Source organism: Antennarius striatus, chromosome 9 (assembly GCF_040054535.1).
Source record: "Antennarius striatus isolate MH-2024 chromosome 9, ASM4005453v1, whole genome shotgun sequence".
Taxonomy (NCBI): domain Eukaryota; kingdom Metazoa; phylum Chordata; class Actinopteri; order Lophiiformes; family Antennariidae; genus Antennarius; species Antennarius striatus.
The window spans coordinates 7016411-7038526 of record NC_090784.1 but is presented as its reverse complement, the minus strand read 5'-3'; the positions used below and the strand labels follow the sequence as shown (position 1 = coordinate 7038526).

Sequence of the window (22116 nt, the reverse complement as noted above, 5' to 3'; positions counted from 1 at the left end):
TCAGCTGAAGCGCGAGGCAGCAGGCGGGGTGTCGTCCCCTGTGACGCATGGCTCGCGCTACGGTACGCCATTTGTGTCTAGCAGAAAAAAGCGCGGACTGTGGAAATAGTCGTACAACAAGAGGTAACTGGAAATTTTAGATTACTTAAATTATCAACTATTGCCGTGTTTACCTTTAACGAAGACCTAGATGACTATCTTAGGCTTTTTCGGTTGCTGTTTTATCGATATATATCACTGTTCCTGTGGATGAGGTTAGCTTCCTTTTTGGGCCTCTGTGCTGCCGTCGTTTTCCATTCCATAGAGCAAATTAGACCCGCCTTTGTCGCACTGTGATAGGACCATACAGCTAATGTAGCAATTTGATTGGACGATCGTTGTACGTCACGATACAGTTGAAAAAACGTCTCTTGTTAGCGTGTTAGCAAACGTAAAACAGCAACACTAAGCACAACAACTTCACTTGCTTTGTATCCTGGAGCAAGAAACAGATATAGAGCGACAAAAAGTTGTCAAATGCTATTTGTCGCACACTGCATCAGCTGATGGTTTTCATTTATGTTGCAGTTTTCAACATGTAATCTAAACCGTGTTCTGCTAATTTCACACTCCCAAGCTCGTATCGAACACTTAGCTTTGCGAGAGGTGAAGTCACTCCTTTAGAGGTAGTGAACGGACTACTTTTCCCTGTACTGTAAATGTGTTAAAACGAGACAGCTCTACCAACAGTATACACCGAGCTTTACTGTATGTCCAACATCGCTGCTCTCTAAATCCGGTAGTTGTACGTGAAGTTATCCGTTCTGTAGCAAGGACGTGATAGCGGATTCCAAAATAAATTCAGAAACGTAAGTTAAAATTAATTTTGTTATTCTCTTGGTGAAACTATACACATAGGCATCTATAACATAAAAAAAAACTCATACTCGGCTGAAATTTTGGACTTGACATAGTATACTGTTCGTAATTCCTATTTGCCAAAATACACAACAGATGGCGGTAGTGAGAAGAATGAACTCCAGTTGACTCAAGGCTTTACCTGAATGAACGTTTAACCTTTGTGACAAACCGATTGCTAAAAAGTAGACGTAAGTGTTGCACGAGTTATGGCCTGGGTATAATTATTATTACACCAAAGCTCTATATATTACACACTTTGAAGAGTTGATTAACGAGGGAAATGAGAGAGAACAAAGAGGTAGCTGTTGTCGACCAGGAAGTAGCATAGATTAGTCAGAATTAAGTGAGGAAGGCATTGAAGAGGATGGAGAGTGGAAAGGCCCTCGGTCCTGATGATATACCTGTGGGGGTATGGAAGTGTCTAGGAGAGGTGGCAGTAGAGTTTCTGACTGGGTTGTTCAACTGGATCTTAGATAGTGTTAAGATGGCTGAGGAATGGAGAAGTGTGCTGGTGCCCATTTTTAAGAACAAGGGAGATGTGCAGAGTTGTGGCAACAATGGGAATAAAGCTGATGAGCCATACAATGAAGTTATGGGAAAGAGTAGTTGAAGCTAGACTTAGGGCAGAAGTGAGCATTTATGAGCAGCAGTATGGTTTCATGCCCAAAAAAGAATACTATAGATGCACTATTTTTACATCCCGCTTCAAAGCGGTGACGTGTCAGCGTTTGTGTGTTCGTCTGTCCGTCCATTGGTCCACCAAATATCTTCGCAACCATTGCAGATAGAAAGATGAAACAAAAAGCACATTACTCGGGCGGGCGGCAAAGGGGATAAAAATGAGATGATGATCTTGACCTTGAGAAAACTCGGTCAAATTTTTACTTTTGTACACTCAGGAACTGGATAAGATAGACAGACGAGGGAGAAGGCCAGTGTGAGTACGTCCATAGATCAAAGCTACTGCTTTGATCTATGAAAGTAGGTCAGAGCACTGACTTTGATCTTTGGATATGCAAGTAGGTCAATGTAAAATTTTGAATTCAGGGGTGTCGCGGGATGCTGCAGTCTCTGACTGCATTGGCTTTGAGGATATTGATAGAGAAGTACAGAGAAGGCCAAACGGAGCTGCATTGTGTTTTTGTGGATCTGGAGAAAGCTTATGACAGGGTGCCCAGAGAGGAACTGTGGTATTGTATGAGGAAGTCTGGAGTGGCAGAGAAGTATGTTAGAACGGTGCAGGACATGTATGAGGACTGTAAGACAGTGGTGAGGTGTGCTGTAGGTGTGACAGAGGAGTTCAAGGTGGAGGTGGGACTGCATCACGGATCAGCTCTGAGCCCCTTCTTGTTCGCTATGGTGATGGACAGGCTGACAGACGAGGTTAGACAGGAATCACCATGGACTATGATGTTTGCAGATGACATTGTGATCTGTAGTGAGAGCAGGGAACAGGTGGAGGAGAAGCTAGAGAGGTGGAGGTTTGTCCTGGAAAGGAGAGGAATGAAGGTTAGCCGCAGTCAGACAGAGTACATGTGTGTGAATGAGAGGGACCCAAGTGGAAGAGAGAGGTTACAGCGAGAGGAGATCAAGAAGGTGGAGGATTTTAAGTACTTAGGGTCAACAGTCCAGAGCAATGGAGAGTGTGGAAAAGAGGTGAAGAAGCGTGTACAGGCAGGATGGAACGGGTGGAGAAAAGTGTCAAGTGTGATGTGTGATAGAAGAGTTTCATCTAAAATGAAAGGAAAGGTGTACAAAACTGGTGAGACCAGAGATGTTGTTTGGTCTAGAGACAGTGTCACTGAGGAAAAGACAGGAGACAGAGCTGGAGGTAGCAGAGATGAAGATGCTGAGGTTCTCTTTGGGAGGGACCGGAATTGATCGGATCAGGAATGAGTACATCAGAGAGACAGCACAGGTTAGAGGTTTTGGAGATAAAGTCAGAGAGGCTAGACTGAGATTGTTTGGACATGTCCAGAGGAGAGATAGTGAATATATTGGTAGAAGGATGCTGACTTTTGAACTGCCAGGCAGGAGAGCTAGAGAAAGACCAAAGAGGTTTATGGATTTAGTGAAGAGGACATGAAGGTAGTTGGTGTGGTAGAAGACGATGCAGAAAACAGGGTTAGATGGAGGCAACTGATTCACTGTGGCGACCCCTGAAGGGAGAAGCCAAAATAATAATAATAAGACTTAAATGTTGTTTTTCCAATTTCCAAATAGGAACAAGATGATGTTGGCATGTTTTACAGTTTGTGTTTAGAACCTGTAGATGGCGACATTTGCTTGTGTTGAACCAGATCATGAGGGCAATGTTGCAGTTCAGAATCTAGCATTTAGTTTGTTGCACTTCACCTGTTTCCAGAAAATATTCATACTGTGAATTGTATTTGTGACAATTTCTGATACTAAAGGCAAGTTCTATTTCTTTCTCCCAGGAATTTAATTCAAGAAATTGTCATATAATCATATCAATATATGTCATGGACAAGACATTACTAGCAGGAAAAGAAGCGGTTGATGACAAAGTGACTGAAAATGTCTCTAGTGAGAACAAACAACCAGATGATGTGGAAATGAAGGGGACTAAGAAAGGCCAACCCAACAGAAGTGAGCCAGACTCCATACATGGGGATAAAGATAACCTCTGCACAATTTGTAGCTTCTCAGCCAAATGTCCAAGATCTCTGAAGATTCACTATGCAAGAAAACATGGAAACAACTCAAACAATACAGCTAAAGTAGTGAAACCAGCTGAAAAAAGTGAAAATATCTCTGACAGGAGTCCAGCTGAGACTAATGAAGTAAGCCAAGAACCTGATCTTCAACTGAAATCAGGAACCAGCAGCAATGGCATGAACACAAAGAGTTTAATTAAAAATGATCCTGAAATAGACAAACAGGACACAGGTCAAGAGGAGGCAATCCAAATACAAGAGAGAAGAATGAGCAAGCGAACCCCAAAACCTAAGATGATCCATTCATGCAACTACTGTGGTCAGGAGTTCAGGGGCAAGTCTCCTTTAGATGTGCATGTCCAGAGATACCACACCAAAGACACTGCGTATACATGTAAGTATATGATCTTCTACTGCTTACTTAAGGTTACAATCCAGTCTCACACTGAATTAGTAATACTCTAGGCTTCAGAGGAAGTGAGGAGAGTAAGGAGAAGTGAATTTCACTCAACCCCACCATCAACCCCGCCTGCCTGTCTTTTACTTCAAATTTCCACAGATATTATCACAAAACTTATTCACAACAACCAGGTACTAAGATGGCACCTTTTGTTATTTAAGTGCTTAAAAAATCTATGATATTCTAAAATTTTCATATATTTCCAACTATGATAAGTGTTCTGCTCATAATTACAAGGTACCAAGTCATCAAGCCATATTTTAGCTATTTAGGTATTTATTTAATTCGTTTGCATTTTTTTTCCTATCTGTGGTTACAAATTGAACTTTGGCTCAATCTGAGTGAGATTTCAGATCAGTGTTTCTGGGGTAGAGCTGCGATGTGCCAGTAGTGTTTCAAAATTATTATTCATTCATTCATCTTCTAACCCGCTTAATCCGCAAACGCAGGTCGCTGGGAAGCCGGCACCTATCCCGGCAGTCTCATGGCGTGGGGCGGGGGACACTCTGGGCACGATGCCAGTGCACCGCGGAGCCACATAGAAACAAACAATCATTCACACACACACTCACTCCTACGGTCACTTTGGGACCGGCCAATCATTTTGTCTTATTCTTGAAAAACTCATAAATTGCATCATATATGAAGAATTGGAATTAGCAAGTTCTAACTTCGGTAATTTATTTATGCTTCTCAATGGCATGCTTGACTATTTTGTATTTGTATTGTATTGTGCCTAAATTATATCTTGGTAGATTTTCATAATTCTCATCTACAAAAAATATCAAGTGTTAGTTTAATTAAAACTGTAGACAAAAGTTAATTTGTTGTTTAATTTCTGTGATTGTAAAAATAATCTAAAAATATGTCTTTAAATTGTTTTCAGGTGACATTGATGAGACCGTAGATATAGAAGAGGAGCCTATGGATGCTGGTATTACTTTGAAGACTATTCCAAAAAGAATTGCAGCAAAACGTACTCTCAGCAGGTTCCAGCTCAAGTGTGTACACTGTGAATTTAGGGTCAGCACCCTTTCAGTGCTAGAGAACCACACACGAGCGAAACACCTAGACCAGGAGGGCTACCGTTGTAAACTGTGTGACTTTTACTCAGCCACATCACAGTGGATGGATGTTCACTTGTCCTCAGATCGCCACACACAGCAGGAGAAAGGAGAGAAAAGTACAGAACTTCCCTCATTTCAAGTATATGTTGAGAGTGTAAACCTAGCTAGTGCTGGAGAACTTGCTAGTATGGATGAATGTGCTCAGGTGAGTGTAGGGGGAACTGTAGCTTCTTTGGCAGATGGGGATCAACAAGTTGAAGAGGCTGGAGAACCTGCTAAAGTTGGGATGGTTGAGGAGAATGATTTAGATGAAGAACCACCCAAAAAGAAAAGAGGAAGACCAAAGCAAGGCTCCACAACCACCTGTGGATATTGTGGACTTGTTGTGTCAAATGCAACTAATCTCAGTGTCCATGTCAGGCGCAAACACAGCAAGGAGTATGGCTTCAGCTGCACTCTGTGCAACTACAACTGTGTGACCAAAGGAGACATGGATCGTCACTGTATTACAAAAAAGCATGTTAGACGTGTGCAAGACTGTGCAAATAAGAACCTGATCAACATTAGCACACGTGCATCGACACAAGACTTTACAGCTACTCAAGCCCAGGAACCAAATACAGACATCCAGATGACAGAGAAAGAGCAGGAACCTGTCCACATCGCACCCAAACAAACTCAAGACCAAACTCAGTCAGACAAAAACCAGAGTAAAAGTAGAGAAGATGCTGCAAACGCTTGCTGCCATTGTGACTTTGTTGCTCAATCTCCGCCTGCACTGCATCTTCACATCAAGAGAAAGCACATCAAAGACTCAGAGTATGTCTGTCTAGCATGTAGTTACTATGCTGTAACAGGCAGGGAAATTACTCGCCATGTCAACACAGAAAAGCACAAACAGAAAAGCCAGAAATACCTGGAGCCACTGGGGAGTGAAGGACAAAGAGCTCTGGCACTTCCACTGCAGCTGAAGGAGGTCATGGACCTTGTGGGGCCAAACTCTAACCCTGAATGCGATGCTCCCATGATTCTCCCCATGGAGGAATCTGAATCTTGTTCTGATGATGGTCAAGTTAAGGGAAGTCAAAAAAGAACATCTTCTGTCACAACAGAGCCCACTGGACCTGTGACCAGTGTGGTGGGAAGTGGGGATGATAAGCAAGGACGTTCCAGTAGCACCGAACCAGAGCCAACCAACAAGTCAACTGAACCCCAGCAAACTACAGAACAATTAAAGCCTGACGAGCGAGTAAGCTTGGATGAAGGGACAACTGTACCAAGTTTTTGTCCAGACAAGCAAATGTCCAGAGCTGTTCCTTTTGATGCCTGTGTTGTGTCCATGAAGGACCTTGCTGAGAAGGAGCACGCACTGCAGGAAGGTCTGGTTATAGAAGGCGAGGCTTCTGTCATATGCCTGACTGGAGGATTACCTATGCCCTCCAGCTACTCGCCCTCCAATACTTCCTATGTCAAGAAGTTCAAAGGACTTAAAGTGAAGGTGAGAGAAGAAGCCAAAGGAAGCAGCTCTCGCATTCGCTGCGAAGACTGCGGCTTCATGGCCGATGGCATCAGTGGCCTCAACGTCCACATCTCAATGAAGCATCCTTCTAAGGAGAAACATTTCCACTGCTTGGTGTGTGGCAAGTCATTCTACACTGAGAGCAACCTGCACCAGCACCTGAGCAGTGCAGCCCACCTGCGCAACGAGCAGAACAGCGTGGAGAAGCTGCCTGAAGGGGGCGCGAGTTTCAAGTGTGTGAAATGTACAGATCGTTTCGAATCAGAGCAAGACCTGTTTATTCACATAAAGGAGAAACACGAGGAGCTCCTGAGGGAGGTCAACAAGTATGTGTTGGAGGATACTGAGCAGATCAACAGGGAACGTGAGGAGAACCAGGGCAGTGTGTGCAAATATTGTGGAAAAGTTTGCAAGAGCAGCAACTCCATGGCTTTCCTGGCACACATTCGAACACACACTGGTATGTACCTTGCGTCATCTTCCTCATAATCTCTGTGTCACTCATGTATTAAGGCAATTCAAATACACATTATACAGTATGTACGCTGTGTAAAAGCAGGTCAAAGCTATTATCCATCATTTATGTATGGTATTGAATGAAGAGTTCAAGGAGTGCCTAAACCTTACAGGTAACTACAAATGTGTTAACATACTACATAAAAACAGTTGAAGAGGTTATATAAATGGTCTAGATCTTTTCCTCCTTCAAACGTGGAATCACTAACTTCGATAACATATCTCAGATGCAATAAGATATCGTTGTAAACTTATTTGGACTACACGGATTTCTATTCAAAGAAATGTCTGTGTAGGTTCTCAGTTATCCAGGTCATGGTTATCCAAAGCTGTTTAAATGAATGCACTGGACTTTAAGACAGTTTCTTGAAAATGTTTTGCCTCTAATCCAAGAGGTTCCCTCAGTTCTTGTGGTGGCTGGTCTTGTCCCAGTTTATTAACCGTGTGGGGTGTGGTCAAAGGTGATGTCGCAGACCACCCCTCCTGTTCAGAGATGACTTCTCCACTTTGACATGTATGGCTTCTTTCACTCTTCTCTCAAACAATCTGTCTTCCCTGTCCGAGATCTGAACATCGGTATCCTGAAATGAGTGTCCCTCTTCCTTGAGGTGAAGGAAGACTGTTGAGTCCTGACCTGATGAGTTGGCTCTTCTGTGTTGGACCATGCGCTTGTGTAGTGGTTGTTTGGTTTCCCCTATGTAGACATCTCAGCATTCCTCGCTGAATTTGACTGCATATACCAGATTGCTCTTCTGCTGTATTCAAAGAAATGTGACAGTTCTTTTATTTAAAAGGGACATTATAGTTGTGAAATGTTTAAATATTTAATCTCTCACCACAGTTAGATTGTGTTTGTGAGCCTTTGGAGCGTTTAATATCTAATGAGCTGTTGAACATGTAAAGTTTAACCAAAGAGGAGAATTGTGAAAACAATATCTATGTGTCACGACTCAACTGTTACGCCTTTGTTTTAAGGAACAACATTACTGAATGAGGAGATACAGCCTCTGCTTTCAGTTTCAGCTAACGTTGAGGGTACTATCTGCCGCAGCCAGGTAATAGCTGTTTCACTAAAGGTGAAGGTAAAGACTGATTGAGCTTCAGACCAGCAGGAGAGACGCTAATGGATCCCAGATTGGGATTCCCTGAACAACGCTTGGTCAGAGACATGTGCGACTCATAATTGATGTGTCCATTACCAAGACTCAGTTGTAATTATAGTCAATAAGTCTCTGTAAATGTGTTAAAGCTTAGGCTAAAAGCATTGGAGGTCCAAAGAGAGGTGGGCTAATAATTTAAAATAATCAATGCAGACGTATTCAAAGCCTTTAATTTCCCTTGTGTCTTTTCGTCCATGTTTGTGTATATGTGTGTGAGCACTTGTACACCTAGCAAATGTGTGTATATGTCAACCTTCATGGCTAGCTGGCTATACTCAATCCATTAAGATTTATCTTGTCATTTATAATGCAAAGCAGGACGGCGCTGGCCAGGGCTTCAGCTTGGAGCTGTCCAGCAGGTTAAGAACATGGGGCGCTCCATTACTTTTCCCTGACCATGTGTATTAATTGCTTTTAAAATCAAGTTAATTCAGGAATGAGATGTGAGGGCACCATCAATAAATGGACCTCTCTGCCTCCTATGGTTCACCCCCCTTTCAACCCAAACTTTAATGGGACTTAAATTGAAGTACATGCTCTGTGCTTACAATGTGTGTTGATCATTGTGTGTGTGTGTGTGTGTGTGTGTGTGTGTGTGTGTGTGTGTGTGTGTGTGTGTGTGTGTGTGTCTGCGTGTGAGGAATTCTTAAATAGGAGGAAGAAACCGGTTGTCAGACATGGTGAGAGTGGATAGTTCAGTATCTCATTTTTGTCATGTAGCTCCTGCTAGGAAAACTCAAGATGATATTTCCACAGTGAATACTGGTTAAGTGCTTAAAACAGTGTGTTGATTTCACTCTTCTTTGTCATCATATGCCCATAAATGTAATGGGCTGAAATGCGTTGCAATAAAATGCAGTGATGTGTTGTTACTTCAGTTGCTTCAGACGGGTAACCAGTGTTCGCATAGGCAGAGGAGTCATTTTCTTTAAAGAAAATATTTGTTGTCATTATATCCAGTATGCCAGTCACCTTGTGTGGCCAAAGTCAGATTGTATAAATTAAATTGTTTAAAGCTGCAGAATTAGAGGTTGAAATCCTGATGATTAATGGCAAGCACCACTTTCTTCTTATTAACGGTTCGTCTATATGTATTCATAATTCTTCTGTGTCATAATTCTTGAGTTTTGAGGTCACTTACTTAGTGTTACTTAAGAAAATGAAAGCTGCGACACTGAGGTCCCAATGGATGGCTACAAGTCAAGGGCACATTTTGAGGTTTCAAGTGATGAATACTTGGGTTTTTAAGTTTACCTGTTTTCATATTTTGAGTTATGTTCTTGTTTACGTGATTACTTTTCCACTTTCATTTATGCTGTTCTTATTTGCAGAACGCCCCTATTTCTCTTCATTTTGACAACATATGCCAGTTGTTATTACTGCTAAGTTCCCTCATTACAGTGAATTATTCACCTTTTATGTGGTGGTCATTTATTCTGGGAGTTTGTTTGTAGGGCTCTGGAGTTACACGGTAGGGGTCTGCCAGTTTCTGGGCTGGGAGCACGTCCAGATCCTTTTAATTAAGACCTAGTTTTTATTCACTTGATTAATCGGTGAAATCAGGAGTCGGTGGTGGGAGGCTGCACACAGATTTGTCAATTTGTCCCTTAAAGGAACATGCTTGCATTTTGCCAATGAGAGTATAGCCGGAATTTGCATTTTGAGGTAAATTGGTCACTTTTTCACTGGAGTGAGCTGTCTGACCTCAGACTGAGCCTTAAAGTAACAGACAAACATGCCATGCATGCATGCCCACATACTGGATATGATTTGTGCTTATACAGATACCTCGAAAGCAGCCACCGCTCATGATCACTTTGTGCATCCTTAACTTCTAAGTCTATGGAGTCATGTAAAGTATAACAGAGTAAATTTTAATGTATTTTAGTTTTATTCCTCTGAAATCTATGAATGAGTTCTTGAGAGCAAGAATGCAGAGAAACCAGGTGGAGAATTGCATAAGAGAATGAAAGCTGAGTCAAAGCGGTCATAGAAAATAGACTGGCACAAGTCAGAAGTGTAGCTCTGCATTTTATTTCTGTTTTCCAGTGCCAGCGCCTCCTGCTGCAGCTGTCACCACGCAGGCAGTGAAGGGACTAGAGAAACACGGTGTGCCTCAGTAGTTTCTGGATCAGCTAGCAAAAGACCACAGGAAGGCACATGGGAATACCTGGTCCCTCAGGAAAACTGTTGGGTGGCTGAGGCAGGAGCTGGCCAAACTTCAAGACAGCAACTGCCTTTACTGACTCTCCAAAGGAGTGAAGAGAGTGAGTGAATGCCAGTGGCAATGGTGTCATTGCCTTTTCTATAGCAAGCGCTTCAAACAAGGAAGTATTTGCAGTTCATAAATGAAAAAAAAAGAAAAAAAAAGCCAAAGGAACTAGACAATGATAAAATGCAATCAGATCTCCAAACCCATCCAATATGAAATCCCAGCTCATTTATTGGAAAAAAAACTTATCAACCTATGGTATTACTATAATCGGTTTATCTGATTTGGGCTTCAGAAAGAAAGTTTGGTTTGTAGGAGGTGAATATTGCAATGACAGGAAGTCTTGTGAACAGCAACCCGTGGGCTTTGATGATGTAATTAATTACACTAAATTTATAATTCTGTAAATTCTCATCCTTTAGTTGTTATATTTGGACTTTAAGAACACCCACTAAAATAGAAGTGTCCTTTTCACAGTACTGTATTAGCAACCATTCAATCTATTATGAATGTTTGCTTTTTTTAAAACTTTTTTTAACTCTTTAAGAGACCTTCTGAACAGCATTCATTAACTCAGTTTTTAAAAAAAATATTTTGATAACTTATTCTCTGCTCAGTTATGACAGATACAGATAAAGTGCAGACTTTTATTATTTCTATGAGGGCGATCTTGCATCCTTTCCTTCTGAATGTGTAGATGAAGTCAGGAGTGTGCAGCATTGCTAGGCTTCAGACCAAATCTTGTGTGAGAAACATTGCATGAGGTTCTCCTCTCAGGAAATGAATTAGTCATTCCCTGTCTCATCTGGGATGTGAGTGAGGGAGCCACATCGCCCCTATGTGGACGGCAATATTAATTTAACATGACACCGCATTGATGGTCAATTTCAGTTTCATGGAGGCTGTTTAAGTGGAGTGGTGGAGTATTAATGTGATAAGATGTGAGAACTGAGGGACGTTACATCTCTCTCCTCTCTGCCATGTCTCATACTCAGCCAGCCATCTGGACAAATCAGCTCCCGCACGCCTCCCTCTCACCTCAACTTTAGGTTGTATGTGTCTGAGTGTGTGATGGAGCAGTAGAGAGTGATCGGCTTTCTTTGTGTTTGTCCATGAGGTGATTACGTTTTGTGAATTTAATGTTTGTCTGTATGCGCAGGTGTGAGGTGGCATTCTGCATCTAGATGCAGGTATGTGTCAGCGTGATGGCGGGTGGAGGGTGTGTGCTTTCTTTGGGTGTTGATGAACGTGGTTGTGTGATATATTTTTCTAAGTGTGTGCAAGTGTCTGCACATTTAGGTGTGAAGTGTGTGGTTATGTATGGAGGCTCTGTGTATTTATCTGGCTTTTATTTGTTCTTGTGGTTGTGTGTGCGTATGTGCATGCGCCCGTGTGTATGTGTGTGTGTGTGTGTGTGTGTGTGTGTGTGTGTGTGTATGTGTGTGCGTGTGCGCGATACTGCAGGGACATGTGAAATGAGGCTGGCTGTGATGTTGCCTGTGTGCGAACCCCCCAGCCCCCCCTCGTGTTTATGGGCCTTGTTAGCACAGGCTTGCCTTTCAATCTTCGTTACCAGCTTAAAATTCGATGTGTCGCACTTCCAGCTCACAGCAAGTGAACCGTGTATGAACGAATTAGTAATCTACACAAAGTGCTTAATCAAATCAGCAGCTGCCCCTGGAATAAATATTGTACAACATGTTGGATATTCAGTGCAAGTGGTTGAGGGTTTGCCGGATTCCATATCCGCTGTATTTTGAATGCATCCGTGTAGACTTCAGCACATTATATGATGGAATTCAAAGTTTGGTCAACCACACAAATTACTTTTATTTTTTTGCCCGACTTTTCAGTAAGACAAACTGTCTTTTTTTCCCCCGAGTTGTGAAGGGCCCGGTTCCATTTTTTTAACCTGATGAAGGCAGGCAGAAAGAAGAGGCATGGGCCATCGTGGCTCTGCTCTTCAATGAGCGATTGCAGGCTGAGGCTTTGCCATTCTCTCTAACGGTACCCCGCCCTCTGGACTTATTAATGACAATAATTAGAGAGAAACCTCCCTGCGACGCCCGCCAGAGTGATTAGCGCTTTAATGATGGAATGGGAGGTACTGAGCGCACACAGAATTGATTTACGTATTTGCCCTGACCTTTGGAATCCAATTTACGCATCCACAGGCAAAAGGAGAGTAGGTAAGAGATGAAGGAGAGTGACAAGGATAGATAGAGAGTGAAAGAAGACTCGCTTGGAGTGTGACCATAGTTTTTATGTGAACTGTAGTCAAGGCATCTGTTTTTATAATTCTGGAGTCATTTTGTGTCTTGAAATAGGCTGAAGTCCTCACACAGAACTAATAACAGTCTTACTTTTCCTGGCATTGAAAAATGATCTGTAATGTAAAATCAAATTTCTGCGCAGCGGTTATTCAGTCATGTTTTATTAAAATTGCCACCTCTTCCTTTCAAACGTTATATTTCAGTTAGATGTGAACTCTCTGCGCTTCCCTTCGCAGGATCCAAACCCTTCACGTGTAAGATCTGCAACTTTGCCACCGCTCAGCTAGGAGACGCCAGGAACCACGTGAAGAGACACCTCGGCATGAGGGAGTACAAATGTGACATCTGTGGGTGAGTTGCCTTTAATAGAAAGGATTTAAGGAACACTTTAAATTTTAGAATATAACTCTCAAGAAGAGAAAATGTAAATCGACATGGACAATGAGTCAAATAAAGCCTCTTCTGTGTTATAACTTGTAGGTTTTGTGACAGAAGATGAACAAATCTTTACGGAAATGAACATTTAAAATGTAAATGTCATTCTTACCAACTGTGTGTATATATTGGTGTTTAATGCTACTATTAGTAATTACTAGGCAGACTGAGGTCCTTCTGCCTGATCAGGTAAGTTTGGAAAATTAAAGACACCTTTAAAGGATAAAATGACCTCTTGCTTTAAGAACTTTTGCATATGTATTTGGAAATATTGTTATAGTGGTTTAGAATAGTGTGAGATACTTTCTGGTGTTGTTTACAGAACACTTGAAACAAACACCAGACAGCTATAGAATTTAGACCTTAATCCAGTTCCTGCTGATCCAATCAGATGGGTTGCTAACTTGATTCCTTTTAAAAATTGTGAGATTTCAGTATACAAAAAAACATCAAACCCTTCCAGGCACTCTGTATATAAGCTAAATCAAAAATGATACATATGTCTTTGTGTAAATTGAAATTCAGAACATATGGATGTGCATATTCATTTAATAAATAGAAGCTAAACATTTAATATTCTGATTTAGTCCCCAAAAGTTATTTGTGATTTATGTTGCAAGAAAATTATCCTTTTGAAGCGTTTTCATTTGATCAAGTTTGAAAACAAGTCAGACAAATTAATAAGTGGAAGGATTTGGTTAATAAGTTATTGAAATCAAATTTATGAAAACCTGTTGTTAGCTATTTACGATTATGTGCTTCTTGACAATGTCTCTCATGAATTAATAGTAAAACAATAGTTTATATAACCTTCTTCTTTATTTCTGCTCCCTGATTAATCCTAATAGGGGGTTTATGTGAGAAGCCAAACAAAGCTTATAAATTGCTTTAGTGCAGGAGCACAATTATTATCCCAAATCTTGTCCTTGTTCATCTGGACCATATGTTGTGTTTGTCTAGTTGTGTTCCCGTGGTAGACCTCCTCACTACCGTGCCATGTTCAAGTGGACATGTTAAGCTGTTTAACATGCAGTCAGGGAATAGAATAAAATGTGGGATTTCCAGGGTTGTGCCATCGAGCTTCTGCAGCTACACACTCACAATGATGAAGACATATGTAGAGTTATTAGTTTCTCCCCCTGCGTAATTCTGTGCAAAGCGTTCCATTTAGTTCAGTTGCGGGCCGATTTTGTTCCTCCAAAGCAGAGCAAAGCGAATGTGTTTATTCGCCCCAGCTGATGTTTGTACACACATTACAGCAGCAGCAAACAAGCTTTGCTTTAAACACAGCTTCTCCTTTAATGAGACGAAAGGCTCATGTTTCACCAGCCCTACAGACAGAACCCCCTCTCCTCCCGAGTGCTGCACATGTGTTGGGGCTTTTGACCAAGCGTGTAGCTTCACGTAAGCACATGCACATACATGCACATCCATACAGCGGTTCTCCAATATGCCTTTAAATGGGACTACTAAATACAGCCCCTGGGTTCACAAATCATGGGGATGGAGGAGCTGTGTGCTGCCAGTGCCAGCCATTGGTGACAAATCGGCGCAGTGTGTGCTTTCAGTACTGACTGATCACCGGGCCATTCCTCGTCTTGACTAAAGAGCAGCAAACACAAAGAACCCCCCAGAAACACCCTCATTAAGGCCACAGCCATACACACACGTGGTCCGCTCCCCTTCTCAAACTTTTCTTGCCTATGATTTTTCCTTACCCCGGATCTAAAGCCTGTTACAAATGAACGGCCGTGTTCCAAGCATAATGTGTAAAGTGGAATTATATTGCGATTAAGTTCTGCCTACCCTCATGGATACAGATAACGAGGTGACGGAACCACAAAAGTTCTTTCCAGATTTTGGTTTAAAATCTGCATTATTGATTTCAATTTACACAAGTTGTTTTTTTACTCAGAGCATAATAAATTTCAATAATGTGTCTCAGGTGTGTACACCTAAAGCAATATACTCGCCTGAGTATATTGTTATCGTTTTGTGTGTGTTTTTCCCCCTCTTTATTTTTTGCTTCCCAGCATCGATTGCCGTCTTTCCCTTGTTAAACTCTCAAACGCTAAAATGACCTTGACTCTGACGCTGCGAGCGAAGGGATGTGCTGCACTTTGGCTGTCCACCGCACTTTACCGTCAGTTTGCAGCTGATGGTCTACGCTCAGGGGCGGGGGGAACTTGTTGATTGTTGGAGATCATATTGTTGTGGCATTTAATTAACAAATGCAAATACAGGCCAGGGCCGATTGGAACCCTTGACCAGGCTGCCAATCAAACCTGAGTGGGCTGGTCAGCACCTTGCTCATCTCTGTGAACACCTTATAGGTTTCCTGTCTGCTCCTCACCATTCCTCCCACTTCCCTCAGAAGTCCATTTGTCTGCATTCCTTCCTACCTTTATTTTCAAAAAGACTGATCTTTTTTAAATTTGCCTATAAAGAAATGCAAAAGCAGCAGAAAAACACAATTTGGCTGTTTACAAGCTAGATGAGATTTCTCATATTTAATTGGTTAAAAAAAAAAAACCTCCAGCATGTGATAAGGCAGAGTTTTGTGCTTCCACCCAGTGGGTTTTGTCCACAGTGGGGCCTGGCCACTTAATGAGCCTCCCCCTCTCCTCCATCAACGACCAGAAAGGCCCTGGATTCAGCATTTCCACGCTCCCGCTCTCTCGTCCTCCCCAAAGATGCAATGGACATCTAGTGCTGTTGCAGGTGTTAAATTATGCATAAACAGTGTAAATGCTTTGAGGCATTGGTTTAATATCCCAGCCCAGGCCTTAGAAGTATTAACACTATCATGGACATGGATTGTCCTCTTGTGGACTGCCATTTTATGATTATGGGTCATAAGCTGCCCATTTCCTAATGTCACTTCAGGAATTTGAACAAAACATAAAAACTGTTGTTTCCACACTACTCAAAAAAGTTTGCAACATGCCTAAGTTTGTCTTCTTTGTGTTTTCCCCTCCCTCCCTTCCTCCTCTCAGTTTTCTTGACTTGGTGTTAGAGAGAGTATATATAGTTGTGATTTCATGTTGGGCGTTGTGTGTGTGATTTGACTGTGAACAGGATGGGGCTGGCTCATGTCAGGGTTTTTATGTCCCCCCTGTCTTGTGAGATTGTCTGGTCTGTTCCCAGAATAGCCCATCAGTTCCGCCCTGCGTGGCTCATCCGCTATAATGTGCCTTAATGCCCGGGCCTGTATGAGTAGTGTGAGGCCTGGCAGTGACAGTGGAGGAGCATCTTAGCTCGCTGCTTATCCAGAGAAAGCCGTCACTTAACTCAGCCCCTCTATTGTCTATCCACACCCCTCTCCTTCTCCCTTGATGTGATTCTCTGTAATCCTCAAACAGATTCTGGTTAGAACTCCCTGAGAACTATTTTTATGTTTTTTTCCTCCCTTTTAAACATTAATGGTTGTTGCAGATGAAGAGAGGGATCCCTGTGAGGATGATTATAATGTCACTCCACTGATCTCTAGCCGCCCCGAAATAATTGTACATCATCGCTTCATAAGGTGTCAGAGGGACATGTTGGTGGCGTGCAATTAAAACCGCAGAATATAATACACCAAATTACTGCCTGTCAGGCCTACGAACAACACACTCGGTATTTGAGTTACACTTAATCATCACGTACATTAGCGATTTCACTAAGATCCCTCCACCCCTCTCCAGCGCCTCCACTTACAGCAAAGGCGTGAAACTCGCTGCTCCTTCAGGCTGAAGGATTGTGTCTGTGATATAGCAGCACCGGGAAAACTATATATTTATGTTAACATTCGACCTTTTGCTCATAAACCCAGAATGTCCAAAGTTATGTGACTGAGAGCGTGCACCATGTTTTGGCAGGAACTTGAAACTGGAATTCTAATTCATACACAAACAGCAGATGTAAAGACTGAGTATTTTCCTCAGATGATCCAGATCCAATAAACCTTTTATGTTCACATATTTCTTTAGTGTTTCATCAACCTTCAGATGGCTGTAAATATGCAGATGCAGGCCTGTGAAATAAGAAAATATAGAAATGATGTCGAACCGCATACATTTTTTGTATCATAATATACATGAATTTGTTTTTCAATTTTTTTTTTATGTGTAAAAATAATCTTGATCCAGGTGCCTGTTTTATACCCATAAACCTCTGTTTCAAAAATATAGCAACAATTTATTTATTCATGGTATACTGATGTATTTCACATGAATGTATAGTTGTTTATTTACTTATTATGATTGATGCAATTTGTTAGTGGTCCTTAGAAACGTCTAGAGCATGTCCAGAGCATGTCTTCTGCTCTAGACATCAATGGTTCATGTCTGGGAACATGGTCCTTGTCAGTCAATGTAGTCCCCTTCACCAAAATAAACACATTCTGCGCTGATGCATTTAGCTAAATTTAGTGTTCCATTATCGGAAATGAAATAAGTAACGCTAAAGGTCATTCGGAAAATAATGCAGAAAGGCTGGTCTAGAAAGGTTAAGTATGGGACGGAGATGTTCCGATGATAACAAGGGCTGCATATGGCTTGGAGAGCTTGGCATCCTAGTTTGACTCGGCACTCTGTGATCGGTCTTTATGACCGAGACAGCTTTACAGCCCGTTACCCCCCATAACACGATAAAGCGCAGCATAATGGATTGGATGTGTTTAGTAGCCTTGGGCTGATGTTTGTAAAATTAATGTTTTTTGCAATAGAAACACACTCTTGCACAGGCACACAAGCTCACAGGAAAAAGGCAAGAGAGGCAAAATAGAGGGGAGAGAGAAATCAACCCTCGACAGCATCGATGTATCAGTATAAATCCACCAGTGTACAGTTTTACACTTTTTATTCTTGTTTTGGAGCTGGATTGTCAAACTTTATTTCCTCACAAGTGACTTGTTCACAGATATCTCTGCTGAAGAGATGACAGCAAACATATGGCTTCATTAGCCGGGTTGTAGGATTGTAGGTCCAGTACTCAGCAGAAAGGTGATGAATGCTATTAAACTTGTGTTTCAAATCGCAGAGCACAATTACTTGAGGGAGAAAAAGTCTGTTTTCTCAGTTTCATGTTGGTGAAAGGATGCTTTTGAACAGTTGGAACAGGACCCAGCTCAGCATCTCTGAGAGGAGGAGACAACAATCGAAATCTCTGTCAGCAGATCAGTCCTATTAGGTTTTAATAACAGTCTCATATTCTTCAGTGGACCCAGAACAGGGGCCTGGGGCTTCATAATCAGAGCATTTCGCTTTAATCAAAGACAAACAAAAACAAACAACAGGTCTAGCCGCTAAACGGCAAAAGCGATACTTAAACTAAGGAGCCAGCACAGCACGTAGGATAATGACATTAAGCTATACTACTCTTGGGGACCAAATAAGTCTTGCTATGTGTTACCTCACTAGCTTTGTTTTTAAAACATTGTACTTCTTGTGGTCTCAGCCTTTTTTAGCTTTTTATCGCTTTTTTTTTTTTTCCTAATCTCAATCTGCAAGAATTGCGGAACTAAAATGAAGTAGCGGTAATTAGAAAAGAGTATTCACTTTTCCTTATGAGACCATATCTTAATAGCATTTTTTTTTCGCACTTAATTTGCCTTCCAAAGATTAAAATCAGTTAACAAAGGTAAATTGGCTTCATTTATTGGAAGATCATGAACAAAGTTATCACCCTCCACCCAAAACTAGGTCTCAGCAAGTAAACTTTATTCTTGTTACTAGTTGAATCACAAAAGAACGTTTTTGAACAATCCGTTACGTTGTGCTAATCATGCCATAGGTATATTGTAGGAAAAAAAAATAAAGGGGATGAAGTTAATGAGTGATTAACAACAGCAATTAAAAGATGAAGCAGAAGACAGATGAAAAAAGGGGTGTAATTAAAATATCAGTCCTCTCATTGTCAGAAGAGCGAGTGTCATCCATTGTGCACTTATTAAAAAGCTGGGTGGGGAGGAAGGAGCGCACAGCGCTTAATTCCAGCAGCCCAAAGTGTCTGTTAATCTGCCCATGGATGGAGCTGGAAAAGGCTGTAACTCATGTTAAAGTGTCGGAGCCGTGTCATTGCAGGTTCACAGTCATGCATTTCAGTGTTGACACCCATCGGGGCAGAGGATATTTGGCAGTCAGGAGTAATTTAACTTAATTAATGGGATGCATATTTGATGGAGGAATAAAATATCCCGGCTCAGCAAAGTGGAAGAGGGGAAAGATTTAGTGGGAGCTAAAGGTGGAGGGGAGAGTAATTTGTGCGTTCAGTTACCGGCTGCTTGAGAGACAGAGAGAAAGAGCAAAGGAGAGAAGGAGGAGAGAAAGAGTCGCTGATAAAGATGGCAACTGGGAGAGAGGGGGAAGGGGAGGGGAGGATGAAAGATGGATGGTTGACACAAAGCTGAGCTGATGTGTAGAGGGGAATGGGCTGTCCCTCCATTGAGAGGGCCATCAGACTGACAACGCTTGATTTAATTGATATCCGGACTGAGTCTTTTCCCAGCGCAAACAGACACATTATGCTGGTTTGCAAACTTGTAGCAGAGCTGCCGGCTGCCAAAGCCCTTCTTAATATTCATGAGGGGGCTTTTAAGGGTGTTCGGCAACAGTCTTTTTCCCTCCGCCGCCGCCCGCTTTCCAACACGTCTTTACAACCATTACACACACACCATTTACCTTCCACACACTCACTGCAGACATGCAACACGCTGGTTCTTCCAGACGAACCCGTGGCCTGATGAAAAGCTGTCACGCTGCTCTTAATCTCCCCTGGCACTTTTTAATTGACTTCCTGTAGGTATAGATTATTGTCACGGTGAGTCTGCCATCGAGATGGTTGATACCGTCCCAGAGACTGGCATCTGGGATGCTCGTAGCTCACTGGAGATGACGCTGCCATCTCTACCTCTTTCTCTTCTTCCATGTCTCTCCCTCTGTCTCTGCATGATGGCCAGACTTATTGGGGGAACAGGGGAGAGGTAAAATGTAATCAGTCATTGCCATCATCATAATTGAGCTGATGTACCTGCTGGGAGTGCTGGGGAAATGTTGGCTTGGGTGAAAGGGAGGCTCTTTGTGTCTGACTGAAGCTGTTAGTGGTATTAGACCGATATACAGGTCAGGTATTGGCCTCCTGTTAAAAACTGGATGTCAGCCAGCGATGCTATCCTATTGACATGGTAGATAGTATGTGGTTTGTTTGATTACATACCGTATTTAGTGTAGAATTAATCAACACAATGCTGCCTGTCAGAGGCAACTTCTCAAATCTAATGAAACAATTTGATTGGATTCCAAACTATTATGCGTAGAATGTGGTTACGATTAGTAGTCGGGTCAAGTCAAGTTCAGTTATACAGTATATCCCACTATTACTTATAGTTCCTCAGTGTGCTTTGCAAACCCACAACATCAGCAATTAAACCAGCAAGACAAGAAAAATCCCTTGAGTGTGGAACAGGAACCAGGTGGTGGAAAAAGTACGTAAAGAGGATTTCTAAAGACGTTTGGAGAAAAAAATGATGCAATCTACACATTTCATTATGTCTGTAAACCAAAAGTTATCATTTATTCCTCACAAGGAGCCGTTGTCTCTTATGTGTCCATTACTGTGACAAAACTGTCCGACGTGAGCTCTTAGTAAGTTTGTAGATATTTTGGTCTTAAAATGGTGACATTTCAAGTTATGAAACACTTTTGCCAGCTGTCGGCTGTCAGTGGCTCAAATCCAGAAAAATGTTGTTAGTGATTCAAGCCTTCACATCCATTGGTACACCAAATATCGCTCTCACTTTCATCACATGAGGTCTGGCCCACACAGGCTTATATCAGACATGCAAGCAAGACAGGGCCTCCTACTCAATACATCTATTTACACACAAACAGGTTTGCCTTTTATTGTTATAAAATTATGTAGATATATCATCGTGATTTTGAAAAGGCAGGATATCTCTGATTCATGTTTGTCACGTCCAGAGGCCGTGATAGAAATGAGTTTAAATTATGATCCAAACATAAATTAGAGTGTACGAGTTTCTTTAGCTGTACTCTTAAAGGTCTTAGGTGGTCAAGCAAGCATTGTCCAAGAACAATGTCTTTTTTCTGTGTTGGACCTATTTAAGGCTGACATTAGTGGTCCACGCCCCTGCTTTATAATAGGTCAGATTATGCTTGCCACTTGGTTCAGCAGGTTTGTTAAATTTGGCTGACATTCTGTGTAGTCTATCATTTTGTGGCATCCTTCAGGCTTAATTTCACAAGATCCACACGATACTCAGATTTATGAAGTGATATTGACCATTGTCTATGAGAAACAGATAATAAGGCGTGATGAATGGGTGACATTAGTGACGAAATTACATCAGCCTTAACAGGCTATTGTATTAACACACCTAGCCAATCCCCACTCCTCCATACTGCCCGTTTAATTGATTAATTGCTGACATGGATGGATGAGGGGTTGTGGGTCCTGAATCGGTGGCTGATTGCTAGTCAACCATAAACAGGAGCAGCCACAGTGGGCCCTCAAGGGCAATATTCATGCTCCCCAACCTTATGGTGATTCCTTATCCAGCTCTGACAAGAGGAAAAATATTCGGCCATAAAACTGCTGGTATCGCTGGGCTGACACATAAAGCCCTCTGTCACTCCCTTTCTCTCTTTGCCTCCGTTGCATCTCCTTCAGCTCTCAGTTGCTCAGCACACCCGTCGGACTCTGAAATCACCCATCCTCCTCTGCATGTGTAGTTACAGTCCCTCAGGTAGCCCTAGCTTTAAATATGAGCGAATAATGGCGAAGTGAGTGATGCTGCCGGTGTCCTTGACTGGGATCATCTGTGTGCTATATCCACATCTCACTGTCTCAGAGCCCCATGGGACGCATAAAACACCCCCGCCGAAAAACTCCCAAG

General features: G+C 42.0%; 1 protein-coding gene across 1 annotated transcript in view; it reads left to right on the top strand.

Annotated features, from left to right (window-relative positions):
• Positions 1 to 2: 2 nt before the first annotated feature.
• Positions 3 to 22116, top strand: part of znf407 (zinc finger protein 407) — a 141572-nt gene continuing 119458 nt past the window's right edge. The window contains exons 1-4 of the mRNA XM_068324074.1: positions 3 to 123; positions 3339 to 3972; positions 4925 to 7084; positions 13022 to 13136. Coding sequence (XP_068180175.1) covers positions 3384 to 3972; positions 4925 to 7084; positions 13022 to 13136 — 2864 coding nt within the window. The 5' untranslated portion in view covers positions 3 to 123; positions 3339 to 3383. The remainder of the gene's footprint in view (positions 124 to 3338; positions 3973 to 4924; positions 7085 to 13021; positions 13137 to 22116) is intronic.